At 45.9% G+C, this 22,716-nt stretch overlaps 1 protein-coding gene across 1 annotated transcript in view; it reads right to left on the bottom strand.

Annotated features, from left to right (window-relative positions):
- The window catches only part of LOC115464202 (tau-tubulin kinase 1-like), a 124,551-nt gene that overhangs the window by 75,976 nt on the left and 25,859 nt on the right, over window positions 1–22,716 (bottom strand). Inside the window, exon 2 of the mRNA XM_030194593.1 lies at window positions 7,531–7,678. Coding sequence (XP_030050453.1) covers window positions 7,531–7,678 — 148 coding nt within the window. The remainder of the gene's footprint in view (window positions 1–7,530; window positions 7,679–22,716) is intronic.

Here is a 22,716-nt window from a genome sequence, read left to right as displayed (position 1 = left end):
AACGGCCCGGAGGCTCTCGTTCAGAGTGGCTGCAGAAAAAGGCTGAGAGGTCGATGCAGGCGTCGACGTCAGAACCTGTTCCGGGCGAGGAGGCTGTTCCGGGCTGTCCAGAGTGGAGCGCATCGACACCTCTTGAACAGAGGGTGAGCGGTCCTCTCGGTGCCGATGCCTGCTGGGTGCCGAAGCCCTCGGCGACCCAGAGCTCTCGGTGCCGACACGGGGAGGAGACCGGTGTCGATGCTTCTTCGATTTCTTCCGAAGCATGTCACCGGAGCTCCCCGGCACCGACGAGGAGGACGTAGAATCCATCCGTCGCTTCCTCGGGGCCGAGACCGAAGAGGGTCGATCTCGGGGGGGCTGTACCGCAGGAGCCCTCAGGGTAGGAGGAGACCCACCCGAGGGCTCACCGCCACCAGCAGGGGAATGGACAGCCCTCACCTGCACTCCACTCGATGCACCACCGTCCGACGACATCAGGAGACGAGGTCCCGGTACCACCGACGTCGATGCAGCTATCCGATGTCTCGGCGCCGATGCAGAGGCCCGATGCCTCGATGCACTCGATGCAAGGGCGGCCGAGGAAGATGGTCTGGACGCTGACGACGTCGATGCACTCGAAGATCCCGGTGCCGATGCCGACGAAGAGCCCGAGAACAACACGTTCCACTGGGCTAGTCTCGCTACCTGAGTCCGCCTTTGAAGCAGGGAACACAGACTGCAGTTCTGAGGGCGGTGCTCAGCCCCCAGACACTGAAGACACGACGAGTGTCGATCAGTGAGCGAGATAACCCGGGCGCACTGGGTGCACTTCTTGAAGCCGCTGGAAGGCTTCGATGTCATGGGCGGAAAAATCACGCCGGCGAAATCAAAAGCCGAAATGGCGAAAATTGAAGCACCAAAAATTTAGAGGGAGAAAAATCTCGACCGAGGCCGAAAGAGGCCTACCCCGACGACGAAAGAAAACTTATCGGGGCAAAAAGCTGGAAGTACGGGGAGGATTGACACGAAACCCGGGGAGGGTTTCCGGAGCACTTCCCGCACTAGAAGAAAGCTTTTCCGAAGAAAAAACACGCTCAAAAAAACTTTGGACGCGCGAGGTCGACTCTCCGGGGCTCGACACGGCGAAAAAACGACCGTACCGAGTGCGGACAAAAGAAGACTGGCCGGCTCGAGCCGGTTTCGGGCGGGAAGACGGCCGCGCATGCGCAGTGCGCGCGGGCGCGCGAGGACTAGCAAAGGACTTTGCTAGTGAAGTTTCCGATTGGAGGGGCTGCCGTGGACGTCACCCATCAGTGAGAACAAGCAGCCTGCTTGTCCTCGGAGAAAATGTGGTATACAAATGCAATTAAATAAATAAATAAATAACTACAGCAACTGCCAAAATATATCAGTTATACACCAAATCTCCCTTCAGTTGTCCATGAGAATATCCACTTTACCCCAAGCCACCCCAAGGTGCGCCCTAAGAAGCTTCTTAGTCGCACTCCTTTGTCAGCATGACTGCAACGGCGCGATCCGTCCATCGTGAGGTTTGTACTCTTCAGCCGCCTGTACTAGTGATCAGGGCCGGTCTTAGCAAGTGCGGGGCCCTATGCAGACCAATTTGGTGGGGCCCCATCCTAGCCCCGCCCCACCATAGTCCCGCCCCTACCCTAGTTCCACCCCATTGATAAGATTATTCCATTTTTAGAACATTTTTTTATGAAATTTCAAATAAAGACAAATGAAGCTAAACTTGTACAAAAAAACTGATTGAAATAAGTACAATACTATCATGAAACCTCCCCTCCCCAGAAATTATTCAGTTCAATTCCACTACAATTAGTAGTTCCAATTCTCATAACAAAGGAGAATAAAGGAAAAATATTCAGTACTTTCAAATTCCCCTATTACTCTGTAACCCATATATGCAATAAAATAAAAATGAAATGAAAAGATATACAATAAAATAAAGTGATGTGTGAAATATAATGTACAATATAAAAACATATAGACCACCAAGGTATTAAAATTGTTTTAAAATATATACCACAGCTCTCTGACTCAAGAAGACTCCGACTCAGTCATCCATAATTGTCTGACAACACACAGAAAAAAAATAAGTAAAAATAAAATAGTCACAATTAATACCTTATACACCAATATACGAGCCATACGGAAAATGCAGACCGTAAACAATATGAAGCTAGCAAGGGATCATAATATCACAATTCTCATGTAGAGCCACAAAACACCCTTTTAGAGGTAGTGTGTCATGATTTAGGCTCTACACCCTTTCTGATGTTTGGTGCCATCTTAGTAAGGCCAACACACAATCTCTCCACTGCAAAACACTATACACAAACTTGTGCAAAAACACACTCATAACCTTGTGGACAAAGGGGAGTCGGTTGATATTGTGTATCTGGATTTTCAAAAGGCGTTTGACAAGGTACCTCATGAAAGGCTACAGAGGAAATTGGAGGGTCATGGGATAGGAGGAAATGTCCTATTGTGGATTAAAAACTGGTTGAAGGATAGGAAACAGAGAGTGGGGTTAAATGGGCAGTATTCACAATGGAGAAGGGTAGTTAGTGGGGTTCCTCAGGGGTCCGTGCTAGGACCGCTGCTTTTTAATATATTTATAAATGATTTAGAGATGGGAGTAACTAGCGAGGTAATTAAATTTGCTGATGACACAAAGTTATTCAAAGTCGTTAAATCGCGACAGGATTGTGAAAAATTACAAGAGGACCTTACGAGACTGGGAGACTGGGCGGCTAAATGGCAGATGATGTTTAATGTGAGCAAGTGCAAGGTGATGCATGTGGGAAAAAAGAACCTGAATTATAGCTACGTCATGCAAGGTTCCACGTTAGGAGTTACGGACCAAGAAAGGGATCTGGGTGTCGTCGTCGATAACACACTGAAACCTTCTGCTCAGTGTGCTGCTGCGGCTAAGAAAGCGAATAGAATATTGGGTATTATCAGGAAAGGTATGGAAAACAGGTGTGAGGATGTTATAATGCCGTTGTATCGCTCCATGGTGCGACCGTACCTTGAGTATTGTGGTCAATTCTGGTCGCCGCATCTCAAGAAAGATATAGTAGAATTGGAAAAGGTGCAGCTTGGAGAAGAGACGGCTGACGGGAGACATGATAGAGGTATATAAAATAATGAGTGGAGTGGAACAGGTGGATGTGAAGCGTCTGTTCACGCTTTCCAAAAATACTAGGACTAGGGGGCATGCGATGAAACTACAGTGTAGTAAATTTAAAACAAATCAGAGAAAATTTTTCTTCACCCAACGTGTAATTAAACTCTGGAATTCATTGCCGGAGAAAGTGGTGAAGGCGGTTAGCTTAGCAGAGTTTAAAAAGGGGTTGGACGGTTTCCTAAAGGAAAAGTCCATAAACCGCTACTAAACGGACTTGGAAAACTCCAAAATTCCAGGAATAACATGTATAGAATGTTTGTACGTTTGGGAAGCTTGCCAGGTGCCCTTGGCCTTGATTGGCCGCTGTCATGGACAGGATGCTGGGCTCGATGGACCCTTGGTCTTTTCCCAGTATGGCATTACTTATGTACTTATGTAACCTTAACAAACCATAAACAGCACTAATTCCAAGGACAGAACGAGCTACAACCTTATGCGTGGCGTGGAAAGGCAACTGTAATTACACCTGGCTCTAAAACACCAGTGCACAACCTAGTGAAAAAAAACAAAACAAAAAGGGATTCAAACTATACGCTAGCAGAATACTGCACCTTCCTTGATCACACCTGAAAAATACATGAAGGCAAAATACTGAAATGGAAAGTTACCTCAAGAAGTCAGACTCAGCATGCAGCAATACTACAAAAATTGAAACGTACATGAAAAATATCACAGATGCACATTTCCAAAAACTGACATATTCCAATGAATAAATCCTGAATAAAATAGTTTTTTCTACCTTTGTTGTCTGGTGACTTTGCTTTTCTGATCATGCTGGCTCAGTATCCGATTGTGCTGCTGTTCTCTTAATTCCATTTCCAGGGCTTCCTTTCCATTTATTTCTTTACTGTCCGCCTTTCTTCTTCATTTCTTGCCCTACATCTGTAAGTAAAAGCTGGGTCCTCCGCAGACTTGACTGTCCAGTGGATCCAGCTTCTGCCTATTTTCTATATCCATGTGCAATTTTTCTCCTCTCTTCCTTTTCCCTCACCTCATCTCCTTCCTCACTCTTCCCTCGCCTCCATCCACGTCCAGCATTTCTTCTCTCTCCTCCATCCACCCATGTCCAGCAACTACCCCTGTCCCCTCTGCCCTCCCCTGCCATCCACCCATGTCCAGAAACCCCCCTCCCCTGCCATCCACCCATGTCCAGAAACCCCCCTCCCCTGCCATCCACCCATGTCCAGCGACCCTCCTGTGACCCCTGCCCTCCACCTATGTCCAGAAACCCCCCTCCCCTGCCATCCATCCATGTCCAGTGACCCTCCTGTGCCCCCTGCCCTTCTCTGCCATCCACCTATGTCCAGAAACCCCCCTCCCCTGCCATCCACCCATGTCCAGCGACCCTCCTGTGCTCCCTGCCCTTCTCTGCCATCCACCTATGTCCAGAAACCCCCCTCCCCTGCCATCCACCCATGTCCAGCGACCTTCCTGTGCCCCCTGCCGTCCAGCTATGTCCAGAAACCCCCCTCCCCTGCCATCCACCCAAGACCAGCGACCCTCCTGTGCCCCCTGCCCTCCCCTGCCATCCACCTATGTCCAGCGACCCTCCTGTGCCCCCTGCCCTTCTCTGCCATCCACCTATGTCCAGAAACCCCCCTCCCCTGCCATCCACCCATGTCTAGTGACCCTCCTGTGCCCCCTGCCCTTCTCTGCCATCCACCTATGTCCAGAAACCCCCCTCCCCTGCCATCCACCCATGTCTAGTGACCCTCCTGTGCTCCCTGCCCTTCTCTGCCATCCACCTATGTCCAGAAACCCCACTCCCCTGCCATCCACCCATGTCCAGCGACCCTCCTGTGCCCCCTGCCCTCCCCTGCCATCCACCTATATCCAGAAACCCCCCTCCCCTGCCATCAACCCATGTCCAGTGACCCTCCTGTGCCCCCTGCCCTCCCCTGCCATCCACCTATGTGCAGAAACCCCCTCCCCTGCCATCCACCCATGTCCAGCGACCCTCCTGTGCCCCCTGCCCTCCCCTGCCATCCACCTATGTCCAGAAACCCCCTCCCCTGCCATCCACCCATGACCAGCGACCCTCCTGTGCCCCCTGCCCTCAACCTATGTCCAGAAACCCTCTCCCCTGCCATCCACCCATGTCCAGCGACCCTCCTGTGCCCCCTGCCCTCCCCTGCCATCCACCTATGTCCAGAAACCCCCTCCCCTGCCATCCACCCATGACCAGCGACCCTCCTGTGCCCCCTGCCCTTCTCTGCCATCCACCTATTTCCAGAAACCCCCTCCCCTATCCCCCCATGTCCAGCAACCCTCCTGTGCCCCCTGCCATCCACCTATTTCCAGAACCCCCCTCCCCTGCCATCCACCCATGTCCAGCGACCCTCCTGTGCCCCCTGCCATCCACCTATTTCCAGAAACCCCCCTCCCCTGCTATCCACCCATGTCCAGTGAAGCAACTCTCCTCGTTCCCCTGCTCCCCCTCCCTCCAGCCACCTGAGCCCCCCCTCCCCGACCCGCCAAACGACCCTCTTCTACCACCTGACCCGCCGGCACCTCACCTGACCCAGCATTTTTTAAAAATCTACAAGCGGCGGTGCCTTGCGTCTGTACAAGAAGAAAAATCGCTTCGTCCATTGGCTGGCCTTCCCTCATGTCCCGCCCTTGCGGAAGTTACATCAGAGGGCGGGACATGAGGGAAGGCCAGCCAATGGACGAAGCGATTTTTTTCTTTTACAGACGCGAGGCACCACCACTTGTAGATTTTTAAAAAATGCTGGGTCAGGTGAGGTGCCGGCGGGTCTGGTGGCAGAAGAGGGTCGTTTGGCGGGTCGGGCAAGGGGGGCTCAGACGGGGGAGGGGCTCAGACGGGGGACAGCTGGAGGGAGGGGGAGCAGGGGAACGAGGACTGGAGAGTCGCGTCGCTGCACATGGAGGGCAGGCGAGCAGTGGCGGTGGTCGGAGAGGCGAGGCAGACTTGAGGCGCGCCACGCGGGGCCCCCTTAGGCGCGGGGCCCTATGCGGCCGCCTCGGTCGCCTCTGCCTAAGACCGGCCCTGCTAGTGATGTCACTAGGGGCAGAACCAGCTGTAGTCCTGCAGGGGAGACTTCTCACTGATCTCTCTCAGGCATCGCCAACAGGGCAGCAAGATGTCTCAGCAGAACAGATGCACCCAGAAAGTCATGAGTATACCTCCAGTGTAAGGTCCATGCTCTTCAGCCTGCACATACCAGTGATGTCAAAGGGGGGCAGGGCTAGACTTAGTTCTGCAAGGGAGCCATCTCACTGATCTTTCTCAGGCAACAGATAGTTCAGGCGTCTCTAACATTTTTACTCTTCATAAGGAACCACTGTGACAATTCATTTCATTCATTTTCAGTATTTCTATACCGCTTAAGACTTAAGCAGTTTACAATTTCATTTTACAAGTACTAGGTCTGTCCCTAGTGGGCTCACAATCTAAGTAGTACATTGTACTACTATTGTACCTGGGGCAACGGAGGGTTAAGTGTCTTGCCCAAGGTCACATGGAGCTGCTGAGGGAACTGAACCTGGTTCCCCAGGATCTCAACTCACTGCCGACCATCAGGCAGCAGTGGGAATCAAACCCAGTTCCCCAAGTCCGCAACCCACTACACTAACCATGAGGCCACTCCTCTACTCCAAAATGTATGTCCACAATAAAGCACTAAATACAGTATGGCCACAGCATGTACCAATACAGCTCCATTAACAGTTTGGATGTCATTCATAGGGTGTTCAGCACTGGAAATCAACTCCCTTGTAAAGGTTGATTGGATTCATACATTCATCCAGGACCTAACAATGAAGGCAAAGTCTCAAATCACATGTTTTGGAAGGTGCTGAAAGCTACTCTTGTTGGCTCACTTGCTCAAAACCCTGCTGGTCATCACGTCCTTGTAAATTTGGCATTACACTGAAAATACAGTTTTCCATCACCCTGTGAGGAGCCATAACACATCTTACGATATCTTCACTATCTGATGGACACTCCTTATGCAGGAAATGAGCGACTCCAAGGTCAGGATCATGGATCAGAGACAGCTGGTCATAAGTGTCAGAGCCTTTGGGTAGAGCCACATTAAGCATTAGTAGTCTAAGAATGGCATACAAAGAGTTAAGAGCAGCACCACAAGCAACTTGAAGGTGCTGTATCCTGCATTCTGGCCAACAGCTCACTGCTGTACTTGTCCCACATATGGGGGGGGGGGGGGGGGGGGGGGAGAAAATAGTAAAGACTACACAAGATGGTTCTCTCCAAAAGTAAGATGAAAAACAGGAAGCAGAAAATGATACTCTCAAGAACACTCATAACATACTTAAAACACACTGCAAAATGCCAATACTCTGTTTCTTACCTTGCAGCTTTTTCAATACAGCCACCTCCATCTTAAGAACCTGCTTGGGCTGCTGAGCAGACTCCACCTTCAGGGCCACATTCTCTCGGGTCAGGAGATCCATTGCTTCATAAATTTCCCCAAAACCACCACCACCAATCTTCTTCAACTGAAAAAAACAAAAAACATTTAAAAAAATGTCATACAGCTGGCTTCACATGCTTTCTCTACTAATGCCAGTATCAAAAAAAAAGTGGAGAAAAAGAAAGGCCTCAGTCAGACATAGGTTGAAAAACAACCATATGCCACAAAAACCATCACAGGACTTTCTGAAAAAACTCCACTCATTGCAAAAACAAAAAAATTACAGAATAGTACTACTACTACTATTTAGCATTTCTATAGCGCTACAAAGCGTACGCAGCGCTGCACAAACATAGAAGAAAGACAGTCCCTACTCAAAGAGCTCACAATCTAATAGACAAAAATAAAGCAAGCAAATCAATAATGTGTAGAGGAAAGAGGAGAGGAGGGTAGGTGGGGTGAGTGGTTACAAGTCAAAAGCAATGTTAAAGAGGTGGGCTCTTAAAAGAATTATTTGGCTATCACGGTAAACATTCTAGTAGTCCAAGAAAACCCTTCTAAAAGCCAAGAAGGATGCCAACCCTGGTTTTGTAGGTAGAAGAATCAGGTAGGCATCAGGCGGCATGAAGCAGTGCTCTTCAACAAACACTTATACTAGAGCAGTTCAACTTTTTTCATGCCCATCCCAATAACCAATATTCCACTTACCTGCTGTAGAAATACTGTTCTCAGAATCAGCTGTCCAGTCAATCCATCTCATCGGTCCATGAAGACAGGGAAGAACGGCTCTGTCTTACAGACCCACAATTCAAAGACAGCATGAAAAATGTTGAGCTGCTCTACTATAAGTGTTTGTTGAAGAGAACTGCTTCATGCTGCTCATTCAGTAATTATTTTATTTTTGTTATGAGTGGAGTTTTTTCAGAAAGTCCTGTGATGGTTTTAACCTATGTCTTTTTCTGCAATTTTTGTTTTTTGATTGTGGCATAGTAGAGTGCTCTCCTCTCATTCACTTTTATTTATTTTTTGTGTTCAACTTTGTGTTGTTAGTTAATTCTTCTGGTTTATTCAGCCTTCATATGCTTTCAAACAAAGACAACTATATTTATAGACTGCAGTAATGGACAATATATAGCACTTAACACTGTTAAAAGGCTACAAATTCTTGTCCTAATCTGTTGTCAATCTACAGATGGCTTTATCTGAGCCCCTTGTAATGCAAAATTCCCGAATGGTCCATAAAGCCCAACATTCAGTTTCTAACAATATTTAAACCAGGTAACAAGTACCTAACAGGATCCCTAAAAAATAAATCCATTACTTGTTGCTTACACCCATAATTGTTTACAACCTTTCCTCTAGGAGCTTGCCTAAACCTTTTTAAAACCAGCTCACAAAGTCCACAGTTTAAAGGTTCAAAGAATAAAAAAAATACTTAAGTGCCACCTACTAAGGTCAGGAAGTATTCCCTAGTCTTGGTACTATTTGAATGAGTAAAACTAGCATTCCCTATTTGCCTGTTTCAACTTGCTCATCCTCTCAACCATTTCTTTTCCAAGCTGAAAATCTTTACCCTCTTTATCCTCTAGATAACCCTTTTCTAGTTCTCCTGTATCTTTGAGAGGATGTGACAATTGCACAAAATACTCAAAGTATAGTTACACCATGGATCAATACAGAGTCATATTTTCTATTCTCCAACCCCTTTTTTTTAATAATACCTAGCGTTCCTGTTGCCTTTTTGCCACAGCGCACTAAGCCATGGATTTTGAAGTATTATCCACAATGATGTCAAGATCCTTTTCCTGGTTGGTAACTCCTACTAGAGAATAAAGCATCATGTACCTACAGTCTAGATAATTTTTTTTATATGTGCATCATTTTGCACTTACATAGTAAAATAGTAGATGACGGCAGAAAAAGACCTACACGGTCCATCCAGTCTGCCCAAGATAAACTCATATGTGTATACCTTACCTTGAATTTGTACCTGTCTTTTTCAGGGCACAGACTGAATAAGTCTGCCCAGCAGTATTTCCTGCCTCCCAACCACCAGTCCCGCCTCCCATCACCGGCTCTGGTACAGACCGTATAAGTCTGCCCTCCCCTATCCTAGCCTCCCAACCACCAACCCCTCTTCCCACCACCTGCTCCGCCACCCAATTTCAGCTAAGCTTCTGAGGATCCATTCCTTCTGCACAGGATCCCTTTATGCATATCCCACGCATGTTTGAATTCCATTACCGTTTTCATCTCCACCACCTCCCGCGGGAGGGCATTCCAAGCGTCCACCACCCTATCTGTGAAAAAATACTTCCTGACATCTTTCCTGAGTCTGCCCCCCTTCAATCTCATTTCATGTCCTCTCGTTCTACCACCTTCCCATCTCCGGAAAAGATTAGTTTGCGGCTTAATACCTTTCAAATATTTGAACGTCTGTATCATATCACCCCTGTTCCTCCTTTCCTCCAGGGTATACATGTTCAGGTCAGCAAGTCTCTGCTCATACGTCTTGGAACGCAAATCCCATAACATCCTCGTAGCTTTTCTTTGCAATGCTTCCATTTTTTTTAACATCCTTCGCAAGGTACGGCCTCCAAAACTGAACACAATACTCCACGTGGGGCCTCACCAACGTCTTATACAGGGGCATTAAAACCTCCTTTCTTCTGCTGGTCACTCCTCTCTCTATACAGCCTAGCAATCTTCTAGCTACGGCCACCGCCTTGTCGCACTGTTTCGTCGCCTTCAGGTCCTCAGATACCCCAAGATCCCTCTCCCCGTCCGTGCCTATCAGACACTCACCGCCTAACACATATGTATCCCTTGGATTTCTACTCCCTAAGTGCATCACTTTGCATTTCTTCGCATTGAATTTTAATTGCCAAACGTTAGCCCATTCTTCTAGCTTCTTCAGATCTTTTTTCATGTTTTCCACTCCCTCCGGGGTGTCCACTCTGTTGCAAATCTTGGTGTCATCCGCAAAAAGGCAAACTTTACCTTGTAACCCTTCGGCAATGTCACTCACAAATATATTGAACAGAATCAGCTCCAGCACCGATCTCTGAGGCACTCCACTACTCACCTTTCCCTCCTCCGAGCGAACTCCATTCACCACCACCCTCTGGCGTCTGCCCGTCAACCAGTTCCTAATCCGGTTTACCACTTCGGGTCCTATCTTCAGCCCGTCTAGTTTATTATATAAGAGCCTCCTGTGGGGAACCGTGTCAAAAGCCTTGCTGAAATCTAAGTAGATTACGTCCATAGCATGTCCTTGATTTAATTCTCCTGTCACCTAGTCAAAGAATTCAATGAGATTCGTTTGGCATGATTTCCCTTTGGTGAAACCATGTTGTCTCGGATCTTGCAACTTATTGGCTTCCAGGAAATTCACTATCCTTTCCTTCAGCATCGCTTCCATTACTTTTCCAATAACCGAAGTGAGGCTTACCGGCCTGTAGTTTCCAGCTTCTTCCCTATCACCACTTTTGTGAAGAGGGACCACCTCCGCCGTTTTCCAATCCCTCGGAACCTCTCCCGTCTCCTAGTCTCATAAGACCCTCCTGCAATTCCTCACAACCCTGTAGTTATCTAACAACTTTGAATAATTTCTGACGTCTGCAAATCTGACTACCTGACTCATCCTTTAGACATCATAAGAACATAAAAACTGCCATAATGGGTCAGACCAAAGGTCCTTCTAGCCCAGAATCTTATTTCAAAGAGTAGCCAATCCAGGTCACAAGTACGTGAAAGAATCCCCAGAAGTGGCAACATTCCATGCTTTCTACCTCCAGGGTAAGAGGTGCCTTTCCTTGAGTCTACCCTAACAACAGTTTATGGACTTTAGCTTCAGGAACTTGTTTAAACCTTTTTTCAAACATAGCAACATTCCCTTTGCAATGGCAGTGTGCCCTCCTTGGTCTAATTCCCTTGCTCTCACTCTAATATACCATACTCTCTCTTGGACTCTTGGAAGCAAGCCCTCATTCACCAGATCATTTAAAAAATAACACAAAAATACCTTGGACCCTTCAGAAAAGCTGGCTGTCTCTCAGTTCACCAATCAATCTCTAGCAATCTGGCTTCAAGTCAGGCCACAGCATTTAAACTATTCTTGCCACCCTTTTGCATGAGGTTCACAAAGGTTGTGTTACATTTGCTGTATCTTTAGATCTCTCGGCTGCATTCAATATTGTGGACCATTCTCTGCTTCTGAATAGGCTTGCTACCAAGAGATTATCTGTCTGTTCTTCAGTGGTTTTCTTCCTTTTTATCCGGTTGGTCATTCGTCTCCTCTGATACCACTCTGTCCTCCCCATGTCCTTTGGCATGTGGCATCCCACAGGATCTGTTCTTGCTTCTTGCTATTCAACATTTCCTTGGTCCACTTGCAACTACCATCTAGGACCTAGGAATTAGCTTTTTAATCTAAGCAGATGGCATTCTGCTAATTGCCTGCACTGGCCCCTCGTCTTTTGGTCTAGCCCATCTTTACAGACACCTCAGCCTACGTCATGGGTCAAATACAGTTCTTTCAATGATAAATACTGAATGTTAGTGGAGGAGTGGCATAGTGGTTAGGGTGGTGGACTTTGGTCCTGGGGAACTGAGGAACTGAGTTCAATTCCCACTTCAGGCACAGGCAGCTCCTTGTGACTCTGGGCAAGTCACTTAACCCTCCATTGCCCCATGGAAGCCGCATTGAGCCTGCCATGAGTGGGAAAGCGCGGGGTACAAATGTAACAAAAATAAAATAGATACTATTGGAGATTCTACATGGAATGTTGCTACTATTGGAGATTCTACATGGAATGTTGCTATTCCACTAGCAACATTCCACGTAGAAGGCTGCGCAGGCTTCTATTTCTGTGAGTCTGACGTCGTGCAGGACGTCAGAGAAGCCTGCGCGGCCACATTGGTGATCTGCAAGGGCCGACTTCTACATGGAATGTTACTAGTGGAATAGCAACATTCCATGTAGAATCTCAAATAGTAGCAACAGTGGAGGAGTGGCCTAGTGGTTAGGATGGTGGACTTTGGTCCTGGAGAACTGAGTTGGATTCCCACTTCAGGCACAGGCAGCTCCTTGTGACTCTGGGCAAGTCACAACCCTCTATTGCCTGCCGCATTGAGCCTGCCATGAGTGGGAAAGCGCAGGGTACAAATGTAACAAAAATAAAATAGATACTATTGGAGATTCTACATGGAATGTTGCTACTATTGGAGATTCTACATGGAATGTTGCTACTATTGGAGATTCTAGATGGAATGTTGCTACTATTGGAGATTCTACATGGAATGTTGCTATTCCACCAGCAACATTCCATGTAGAAGGCTGCGCAGGCTTCTGCTTCTGTGAGTCTGACGTCCTGTGCAGGACGTCAGACTCACAGAAGCAGAAGCCTGCGCGGCCACATTGGTGATCTGCAAGGGTCGACTTCTACATGGAATGTTGCTAGTGGAATAGCAACATTCCATGTAGAATCTCAAATAGTATCAAATAGTATCAACAGTGGAGGAGTGGCCTAGTGGTTAGGGTGGTGGACTTTGGTCCTGGGGAACTGAGGAACTGAGTTTGATTCTCACTTCAGGCACAGGCAGCTCCTTGTGACTCTGGGCAAGTCACTTAACCCTCCATTGCCCCAGGTACAAATAAGTACCTGTATATAATATGTAAGCCGCATTGAGCCTGCCATGAGTGGGAAAGTGTGGGGTACAAATGTAACAAAAACAAAAAAAAATACATTTCAAAAACAGATAATTTTTAATGTGATCTGAATGCAAATAAATATAAAACAGAAAATGGAAAATAAGGTGATAAATGTTTACAATACTAATGTAATACATGTTTTGATTGGATTTCCGAGGCCAAAACCTCCTTCCTCAGAATATGCTGCTGTTACAGTATACTGTCCTGATCTGGTGGGGTGAGGGGGAGGGGGAGGGGTTGGCCTCCGAAAGCTAGTATAAAAATTGGATGAAGTTAGCCCAATAAAAATGTATCACCTTATTTTCCATTTTCTGGTTTATTTTTGAGTGGCTACCACACTACTTTAATCCTAAATTTAAAATAAAATTCTTTTTTCTATCCTTGCTGTCTGGCCATTTAAGTTTTCTAATCGTGTAGGTTTCAATCTCTGCTTTCCTCTATCATCTCTTAAACCTCATGCACAGACTTCGTGTTCGTCATTTTTCTCTCTCCTCCTGTCTTCATGTCCTCCACTACATCCATCTCCAACATTGATCTTTTCCTTTCAGCTTCCTTCCATTTACCGTGCTCTTTGTCTTCATTCATTCATTCTTACTATCTAGTCTTCAATTTCTCTCTTTTTACTGTGTCTGCCTACAGCTTTCCATTTCTTTTCCCTCACTTCCCTTTCCTCTTATTCCCCAGTCTTTCACTAATTTTATCCTCTCCCCTTTCATTCAGCTTATCCCCTCTCTCTTCCCCCTTCTCTCCCACATCTTCCCTCTCTCCCCATCTACTATTGCCATTCTGCACGTACCCTCTCTCTCCCATCACCCCACCCTCCTCATTCCAATCAACATTTCTTCTCTCCTCTCCCCCAGCATCTTCAGTTTCCTCCAGGATCGTCAATAAAAGTAAAGAGCCACGGAGCTGTGCCTATCTCGCCCTCTCCAGAACAGGAAGTGACATCAGAGGGGTGTGGGACCAGCAGAGTTAGCAGTGTGCATATACAGGTTGCAGCGCCACAGTTCTTGTGTTAATTAGAACAGCAGCAATGGCAGAAGTAGCAGCGGGAGGGAGGTGGAGAAGTTCTTAGCTGAGATTGGGGAGGCTTAGCTTCCTAAAGCCTCCTTATACTAGGCGCCTTTGTTCCTATTATAACAGAAGAGGATAACTTAATCTTAAATCCACCCATTAAGCCTGAAGAGGTGACTCTAGCAAGTCAACAAAGCCCCCTACATAAAGCCCCGGGATCTGATGGCTATACAGCCAAATTCTACAAAACCCGTCAGGAAGAGATAATTGCACCTTTGACAGCAATGATTAGTCAGATTATAAAACTGGCCCAAATTGTAATTCTTTTGAAGCTAGAGAAAGACCTCCATGTGCCCACAGTCCTCTCATCCTATTTTAGTATTAAATTATGAAGTTAAGCTGCTTGCTACGACCCTGGCAAAGAAATTAGAGCAGGTTCTCCTTAGGTTAGTAGAAGAACCCCAAGTACAATTTCTCAGAGGTAAGAATGTGGTTAAGAATGATACAACAATACTAACAATCACTAGAGTAAGTCCAGCTGCAAGAGAAGCCCTCTGTTGACCGAGTGGTATGGGACTGCTTGATAAATATAGAATAGTAGTGCCCTTTATCAAGAGCAATGGGCAACGGATATCAGGGGGTGTGTGCCTCAGAAGACAAGAATTCAGAATAACTGCTATTACTGATTATCTGCTTCTATACATAACAAAACCACACACTTCGCTCCATGCCTTGGAGAGTTAATAGAAATTTGGAAAAGTTTCAGAGTTCAAACTGAATCGTACAAAGTCAAAGGCATTAGCCTCTGTGGACATGATGGATAGGGATTGGCTGACACCTCATTTGTTATCTAGGAGTTCAACTGGCAACTGATACTAATCAACTATAAAAAGGTTGAATATTGCTAAACCCCTTGAGACAACGCAAGCTGCAAAGGGAACTGGCTAAATTTTGTTGGGGAGAGAAAAAAGCCAGAGCTGCAAATGAAGAGACTCTATGGTGCTTGGCACTGGAGAGGGCTGGGTCTTCCTGATATCAAAAAATATAACCAAGCAAGTTTGCTTCAGCATTTCAGGGATTGGGCCCTTGATCAGCAGGATTTTCATGCCTATCCAGTGTGTCTTCCTTGCATTTTAACTTTTTTACTACAAGCACGACAAAGATTTACCTTGCAATATGAGCATACTGCTCCATCCACTGCAAGAAAGTTTGGAGTGATTTAGATAGATATCGGAACTGCATCAATTGCTCCTGAGAGGGGGACAGACCAAAGGTCCATCAAGCCCAGTATCCTGTTTCCAACAGTGGCCAATCCAGGTTACAAGTACCCGGAAAACTCCAAGAACAGTAAAACAGATTTTGCACTGCTTATCCTAGGAATAAACAGTGGACTTTCCAAAGTCCATCCTAATAGGTACAAAAAAACTTAGATTGTGAGCCCCCTAGGGACAGAGAAAGTACCTGTATATGTGTACAGTGCTGCGCACATCTAGTAGTGATATAGAAATTATTATTATTAATAGTAGTAATAGTAACATAGTAGATGACGGCAGAAAAAGACCTGCACGGTCCATCCAGTCTGCCCAACAAGAAACTCATATGTGCTACTTTTTGTGTATACCTTTCCTTGATTTGTATCTGCCATTTTCAGGGCACAGACCGTAGAAGTCTTGCCCAGCACTAGCCCCGCCTCCCACCACCGGCTCTGCCACCCAATCTCGACTAAGCTTCTGAGGATCCATTCCTTCTGAACAGGATTCCTTAATGTTTATCCCACGCATGTATGAATTGTGTTACCATTTTCATCTCCACCACCTCCTGCAGGAGGACATTCCACCACTCTCTCCGTGAAAAAATACTTCCTGACATTTTTCTTGAGTCTGCCTCCCTTCAATCTCATTTCACGTCCTCTAGTTCTGCCTCCTTCCCATCTCCGGAAAAGGTTAGTTTGCGGATTAATACCTTTCAAATATTTGAACGTTTGTATCATATCACCCCTGTTTCTCCTTTCCTCCAGAGTATACATGTTCAGGTCATCAAGTCTCTCCTCATACATCTTGTAACGCAAATCCCATACCATTCTCGTAGCTTTTCTTTGCACCGCTTCAATTCTTTTTACATCCTTCGCAAGATACAGCCTCCAAAACTGAACACAATACTGCAGGTGGGGCCTCACCAACGACTTATACAGGGGCATTAAACCCTCTTTTCTTCTGCTGGTCACACCTCTCTCTATACAACCTAGCAACTACTACTACTACTACTACTTAACATTTCTAGAGCGCTAATAGGGTTACGCAGCGCTGTACAAATTAACAAAGAAGGAAGGTCCCTGCTCAAAGGAGCTTACAATCTAAAGAACGAAATGTCAAGTTGGGACAGTCCGGATAGTGTAGTTTCCTCTATAGTAACTTCAGGAGAGGAGGAAAAGGAATGAGGGGAAGGAGAGAGAGGGGAACGGACTAGTGGAGGGAGAGGTGGCGAGGTAGAGAATTCAAGGTTTATCTTTTGAACCTTGTCGTGAAAGAATTCAGCAAGGGTCTGAGGAGATAATGAAGGGGGGGTTGGGGGAGGGGCACCTTGAGGAGAGAGTTCAATGTGGTGAAGAGAAGTCGAGGGTTAGAGCCAAGAGAGTTGGTCAGTTGGATATAATAATCCTGTTTGGCGCATAAAAGAGCAGATTGGAAGGAGGTCAGCATGAACTTAAAGTGTAAGAAATCAGCAAGGGCCCGAGATTTCCACCAGAGGCGTTCGGCGGAGCGGGTACAGGAACGTAGGTAGCGGATATTAGAAGTCAGCCAAGGTTGGGGTTTTGTACGCCTTATAGGGCGGGTCATCAAAGGTGCAAGAGTATTGTTGTAAGAAGAAACAGCCTCGTTGACAGACGTGGATGGTGCCACAGTAGAGAGGAGGTTTGAAACATGGGAGATGAAGGGTCAATATCGTGAAGACTCCTAGATAAATTAGATAAGATAGGACGGGACTGGGAGGGAGGAGATTTAAGTGTGAAAGTTATAAGATGGTGATCAGAGAGGGGAAGATCAGAGGCAAGGAAACTAGAGGGTGAACAGCTCTGGAGTCTCAATGCATGGATGAGACGATGATGCAGGGAGGAAGGTTTTAGATTTGTTAAGAACTGGGCAACATTCTGGGGAAGGGGGAGTCTACTCCGAAAGAATGGGCTCCACCTTAACCAGGGTGGGACCAGGCTACTGGCATCGGCATTTAAAAAGGAGATAGAGCAGCTTTTAAACTAGAAACTGGGGAAAGGTTGACAAAAGATAGAAAACAGAGTAGGGTTAAATGGTCAGTGTTCTCAAATGAGAAGGGTAGTGGGGTTCCCCAGGGGTCTGTGTGGGGACCACTGCTTTTTAACATATTTATAAATGATCTAGAGATGGGAGTAACTAGAGAGGTAATTAAATTTGTTGATGACACAAAGATATTCAAGTTGTTAAATCTCGAGAGGATTGTGAAAAATTACAAGAGGAACTTATGAGACTGGGAATCTAAATGGCAGATGACTTTTAAGGTGAGCAAGTGCAGACTGATGCATGTGGGAAAGAGGAACCTGAATTATAGCTACGTTATGCAAGGTTCCACATTAGGAGTCACCAACTAGGAAAGGGATCTAAGTGTCATCATTGATGATACATTAAAACCTTCTGCTCAGTGTGCGGCGGAGCTAAGAAAGCAAATAGAATATTAGGTATTATTAAGAAAGGAATGGAAAACAAAAAATGAGGACGTTATAATGCCCTTATATCACTCCATGGTGCGACCGCACCTCGTAAATTGTGTTCAATTCGTCACCGTATCTCAAAAAAGATACAGTGGAATTAGAGAAGGGTGACTTCCCTATGAGGGGGCCCTTGTCGTGGATTTAACTAACTGTAGCACGGTAGATTGAAAGAATTTGAAGCTGAAGAGCAGCAGACTTTTAGATTCATTGGAAATGGATATTGAGATAAGAATTTTTTGGATTTTTTTTTTTTTTACTTTGTACAGTTTTAGAAACTCAAGTGTAAGACTTGGGGTTTTAGCCTTTAATATATTATTGCCTGTACATGAGTCTAAATAGCTGTTAGATTTTTGATTCCCAGTTTTTTTAGGGAGCAATAGTTTTTTCTCCATAAAGGAGTTGTTTTCTATTGCTCTTGGGTATATTTTAAAAACCAGTGATAGTAGCCGTTTGAGGGGGTGTGGTAGTTGCAACCTTCTCCGGGCAGTTGATGTTTTACATCAGTGCATAATTGTTGCCATACTGGGAAGGACCAGGGGTCCATCGAGCCCAGCATCCTGTTTCCAACAGTGGCCAATCCAGGTCACAAGTGGCCGGCAAGATCCCAAAAATGTGCAAAACATTTTATACTGCTTATCCCAGAAATAGCGGATTTTCCCCAAGTCCATTTAATAATGGTCTATCGACTTTTCCCTTAGGAAGCCATCCAAACCTTTTTTTAAACTCCGCTAAGCTAACCACCTTTACCACATTCTCTGGCAACGAATTCCAGAGTTTAATTACACATTGAATGAAGAAAACGTTTCTCCGATTCATTTTAAATTTTGTTTCATTAAAAGTGATTTTTAATCCATCTAGCTTATCTCTCACAGACAATGCAAGCAAAATAGAAGATTTATGAGATAGTATTTAGATTTTGCTTTCCAATTGTATGCTACTCTTAAAGTGCCAGATGTGGGCATATTAGAATCAACTACTCAGACAAAACGAGGTGAGAACTCAAATATTACTCACAGAAACAAATTCAAAATTGTTCTCAAAAATAATTTGGCAAATCATGCGGCAATCATATAGATAGGATTGAAAGGAAAAAGCCTCAACGAGCTCCGGGCAAGAACACCCTTAAGAGCGGTGATACTCCTTATTCATCAACTGCTGAAACAGCTGTCCACACTATAGACTGTAGAAGGGCCTTACTTTTTTTTACAATCGGACAAAGCAACTCAGACGTTCATCTCAGCTTTTCCTTTCCTCACAAAACACTTGGTCAACCAGTTTCCTAATCTATTTTCTTTCCAGATAGCAGATTGCATTTCCTTCTGATATCAACAAACTAACCTTTCTTCACCAACTAAGCTTGGAGCACATTCACTTTGAGCCATAGCTACTTCTACTCTCACTTAAGAGGAATTCCCTTGCTAGATATCTTTATAATTTACTAGTAAAAAAGGCCCGTTTCTGACACAAATGAAATGGGCGCTAGCAAGGTTTTCCTCGGAGTGTGTATGTGAGAGTGACTGTGTGTGAGAGAGAGAGAGTGAATGTGCGAGTGTGTGTGTGTGTGAGAGAGAGAGAGAGATAGTGAGTCTGGGTGCAAGTGTGTCTGTGAGAGAGAGAGTGAGTCTGGGTGCAAGTGTGTCTGTGAGAGAGAGAGTGTGTGTGTGAGAATGAGAGTGTGTGCAAGTGCGTATGTGAGACAGTGTGTGATAGAGTGTGTTTCACACAGATACAATGTGTGCGAGAGAGAGTGTGTGTGAGACACAGACTCTCTGTGAGACTGAGTGTATGAGACCAAGAGAGTGTGTGAGTGACTGTGTGACACATAGAGAGTGAATGTGATACAGTGTGAGACATAGAGTGTGTGAGAGTGAGAGAAAGACATTGACTGTGAGAGAGAGTGTGTGTGTGACAGAGATACCTCCCCCCCTCTCTGGTGTCAGGCCCCCCCCTCCTTCCCTCTCTCTGGTGTCATGCTCCCCCCTCTCTCTCTCTGGTGTCTGAGCGTTACTGTGCAGGATGCTGAGCTTTGGCTGTGCTTCAAGGAACTGACCAATCCTATTTAATGGAATGCACTTCCAACATTCTGAAGCCGAGAAACCTCATGTGGTTGGTTACTTCTGCTTGTGACGAACCCGGAAGTACTCGAGGGCAGAGCTTACAGAGATGGAGCCTGAGCTTCAGAAGCTTCAAACCCTTCACTGAAGCCACGGAGTCAGCTTCAGAATGTTGAGGGTGCTTTTTATTATATAGGATGGTCCACCCAACACACCTTCTCTCAACATTATTGTCTTGATAAACCTACCAGGACTGATGCTAATTTTGACCAAGCAGTCCTCCTTCCAAGCAACTTCTTCTTTGGGTTGCAACATTTACAGACACTGGACTTGTCTGAGATGGGGAGTCACCAAGTGTGTCTTCATTATGCAATGACATAGAGAAAGCGTAGTTGCTAACCTATAATGGGTGTTCTGCATGGTCATCAGGATAATGCAGACACCTTTCTACCCACCATCCGCTAAAAAAAAAGGCACACAAGAAGACTAAGAGGGGCGATGGTCTTATAATCTCATTTTATAAAACATCAAACTATCACTTCAGACTATATTAATTTCTTGATATTCAAAAGAACTGAATAACCTCATGATGTGCCTTAAAGTGGGAAGGCGGGAAGGTCACCTCTGTACCCAATTGGCTGTTGAAGTTATCCTTATGACCACGGAGAACACCTGTTACAGGTAAACAACTATGCTTTCAGTCTTGTTACTATTTGGGATTCTGCCTGGTACTTGTGGCCTGGATTGACCACTGCTGGAGCAGGAATATGGGCTAGATAGACCATTGGTCTGCCCCAGTATGGCTGTTCTTATGTTCTCAGTACTTACTGAGTCTTAATGTCTTTTCAGTTAAGTAATGGAAGTGCTGAGGAATACCATTGTTGGGCATCAGCTAGACTTAATCAGGCCCTGAAAAAAACCTTAGTAACAAGGGAAGCAAAGTCAAGGATCAAAGCGTGACTCTGAGGCATTGCAGGCAGTAGAGAAAATGAGCAAGGTGGCTGGTGAATGTATTTCACTATCCATGTATTTTTGAATCTCCTATAGATAGCATTGGGCCAAATATCAGACTGAACAGTCCAATACTATCTATATAATAAGGGGCAGAATTTAGGTATTGGGGCAGAGTGAAGTCAGACTAAAAGTTATCAATTCAGCAACAATATTTGGCCCCCAAGCAGATAATTTAAATATTTAAGACTCAATATTGAAAACAATTTAACCAGGCAGGAGAGTCTCCTGCTCAGTTAAATGTTTTGTGCCTGCTTATCCACTTAGGATTGGAGGAGTAGCCTAGTGATTAGAGCACAACTCTTGATATCCAGAGGTGCCCGGTTAAAATCCCACTATTGCTCCTTGTGACCTTGGCCAGTCACTTAACCCTCCATTGCCTCAAGTACAAAATTAGATTGTGAGCCCTCCAGGGACAGAGAAATTTCATGCACCTGAGCTGGTGGTGGGAGGCGGGACTGGTGGCTGGGAAGCGGGGACAGTGCTGGGCAGACTTATACGGTCTGTACCAGAGCCGGTGGTGGGAGGTGGGACTGGTGGTTGGGAGGTGGGGATGGTGCTGGGCAGACTTATAAGGTCTGTACCAGAGCCGGTGGTGGGAGGTGGGACTGGTGGTTGGGAGGTGGGGATAGTGCTGGGCAGACTTATACAGTCTGTGCCAGAACCAGTGGTGGGAGGCGGGGCTAGTGGTTGGGAGGCGGGGATAGTGCTGGGCAGACTTATACAGTCTGTGCCAGAACCGGTGGTGGGAGGCGGGGATAGTGCTGGGCAGACTTATACGGTCTGTGCCCTGAAGAGGACAGGTACAAATCAAGGTATACACAAAAAGTAGCACATATGAGTTTATATTGTTGGGCAGACTGGATGGACCGTGCAGGTCTTTTTCTGCCGTCATCTACTATGTTAGTATGAGGAAAGGCTAAAGTGACTAGGGCTCTTCAGCTTGGAGATACAACAGAGGTCTATAAAATAATGGAGTGGAACGGCCTGGAACGTAGAGAGGTTGGAGATTTGGCCTCAACTAGGGGGGATGCCTTTTGCTGTATGTGGGCCCCTTTTTGGGACTCGTTGACAGCAGTGGAACGGAGCAGAATTCTAAACTCTTAGCACGCATGGCATGTTATATGACGGGAAGGGGAATGGGGAGGGGCTTTAGGAGGGGAGGGAGGGTCCTCGGCTGGGGAAGGTGAGAACTTAAGCTAGAATGCAGTGCAGAAGTCCCAGGTGGTTTTTGAACATGATTGTTTATTTTCTTTTTAGAGATGCCTGGCTTCAATTATTTTTGCGAAATTGTATATTGTAACAAGCAATGAATAGCGTGCAGAGGAAGGGGAGTAGGGACGGGGAGTAGGGGAGGGGGTAGAATACTTGTTTGTGGTAGGGAGGGGGGAAATTAAAGGGGGGGGGGGAAATTTTGTATTTGATGGCTGATGTTCTGTTCTTGTTATTCAATCTATTTTGACTCTGGCTCTGACAGATTGTAACTGTTTCATGTATAATGTACGAGTTTTGTCATCAATAAAAATGATTGAATGATAATGGAGTGGAACGGGTAGACGTGAATCGCTTGTTTACGCTTTCAAAAAAAA

The sequence above is a fragment of the Microcaecilia unicolor genome, chromosome 3, assembly GCF_901765095.1.
Source record: "Microcaecilia unicolor chromosome 3, aMicUni1.1, whole genome shotgun sequence".
Taxonomy (NCBI): Eukaryota; Metazoa; Chordata; class Amphibia; order Gymnophiona; family Siphonopidae; genus Microcaecilia; species Microcaecilia unicolor.
Note: the sequence above shows the minus strand (reverse complement) of the source record. Positions and strands in the feature narration are given on the sequence as shown.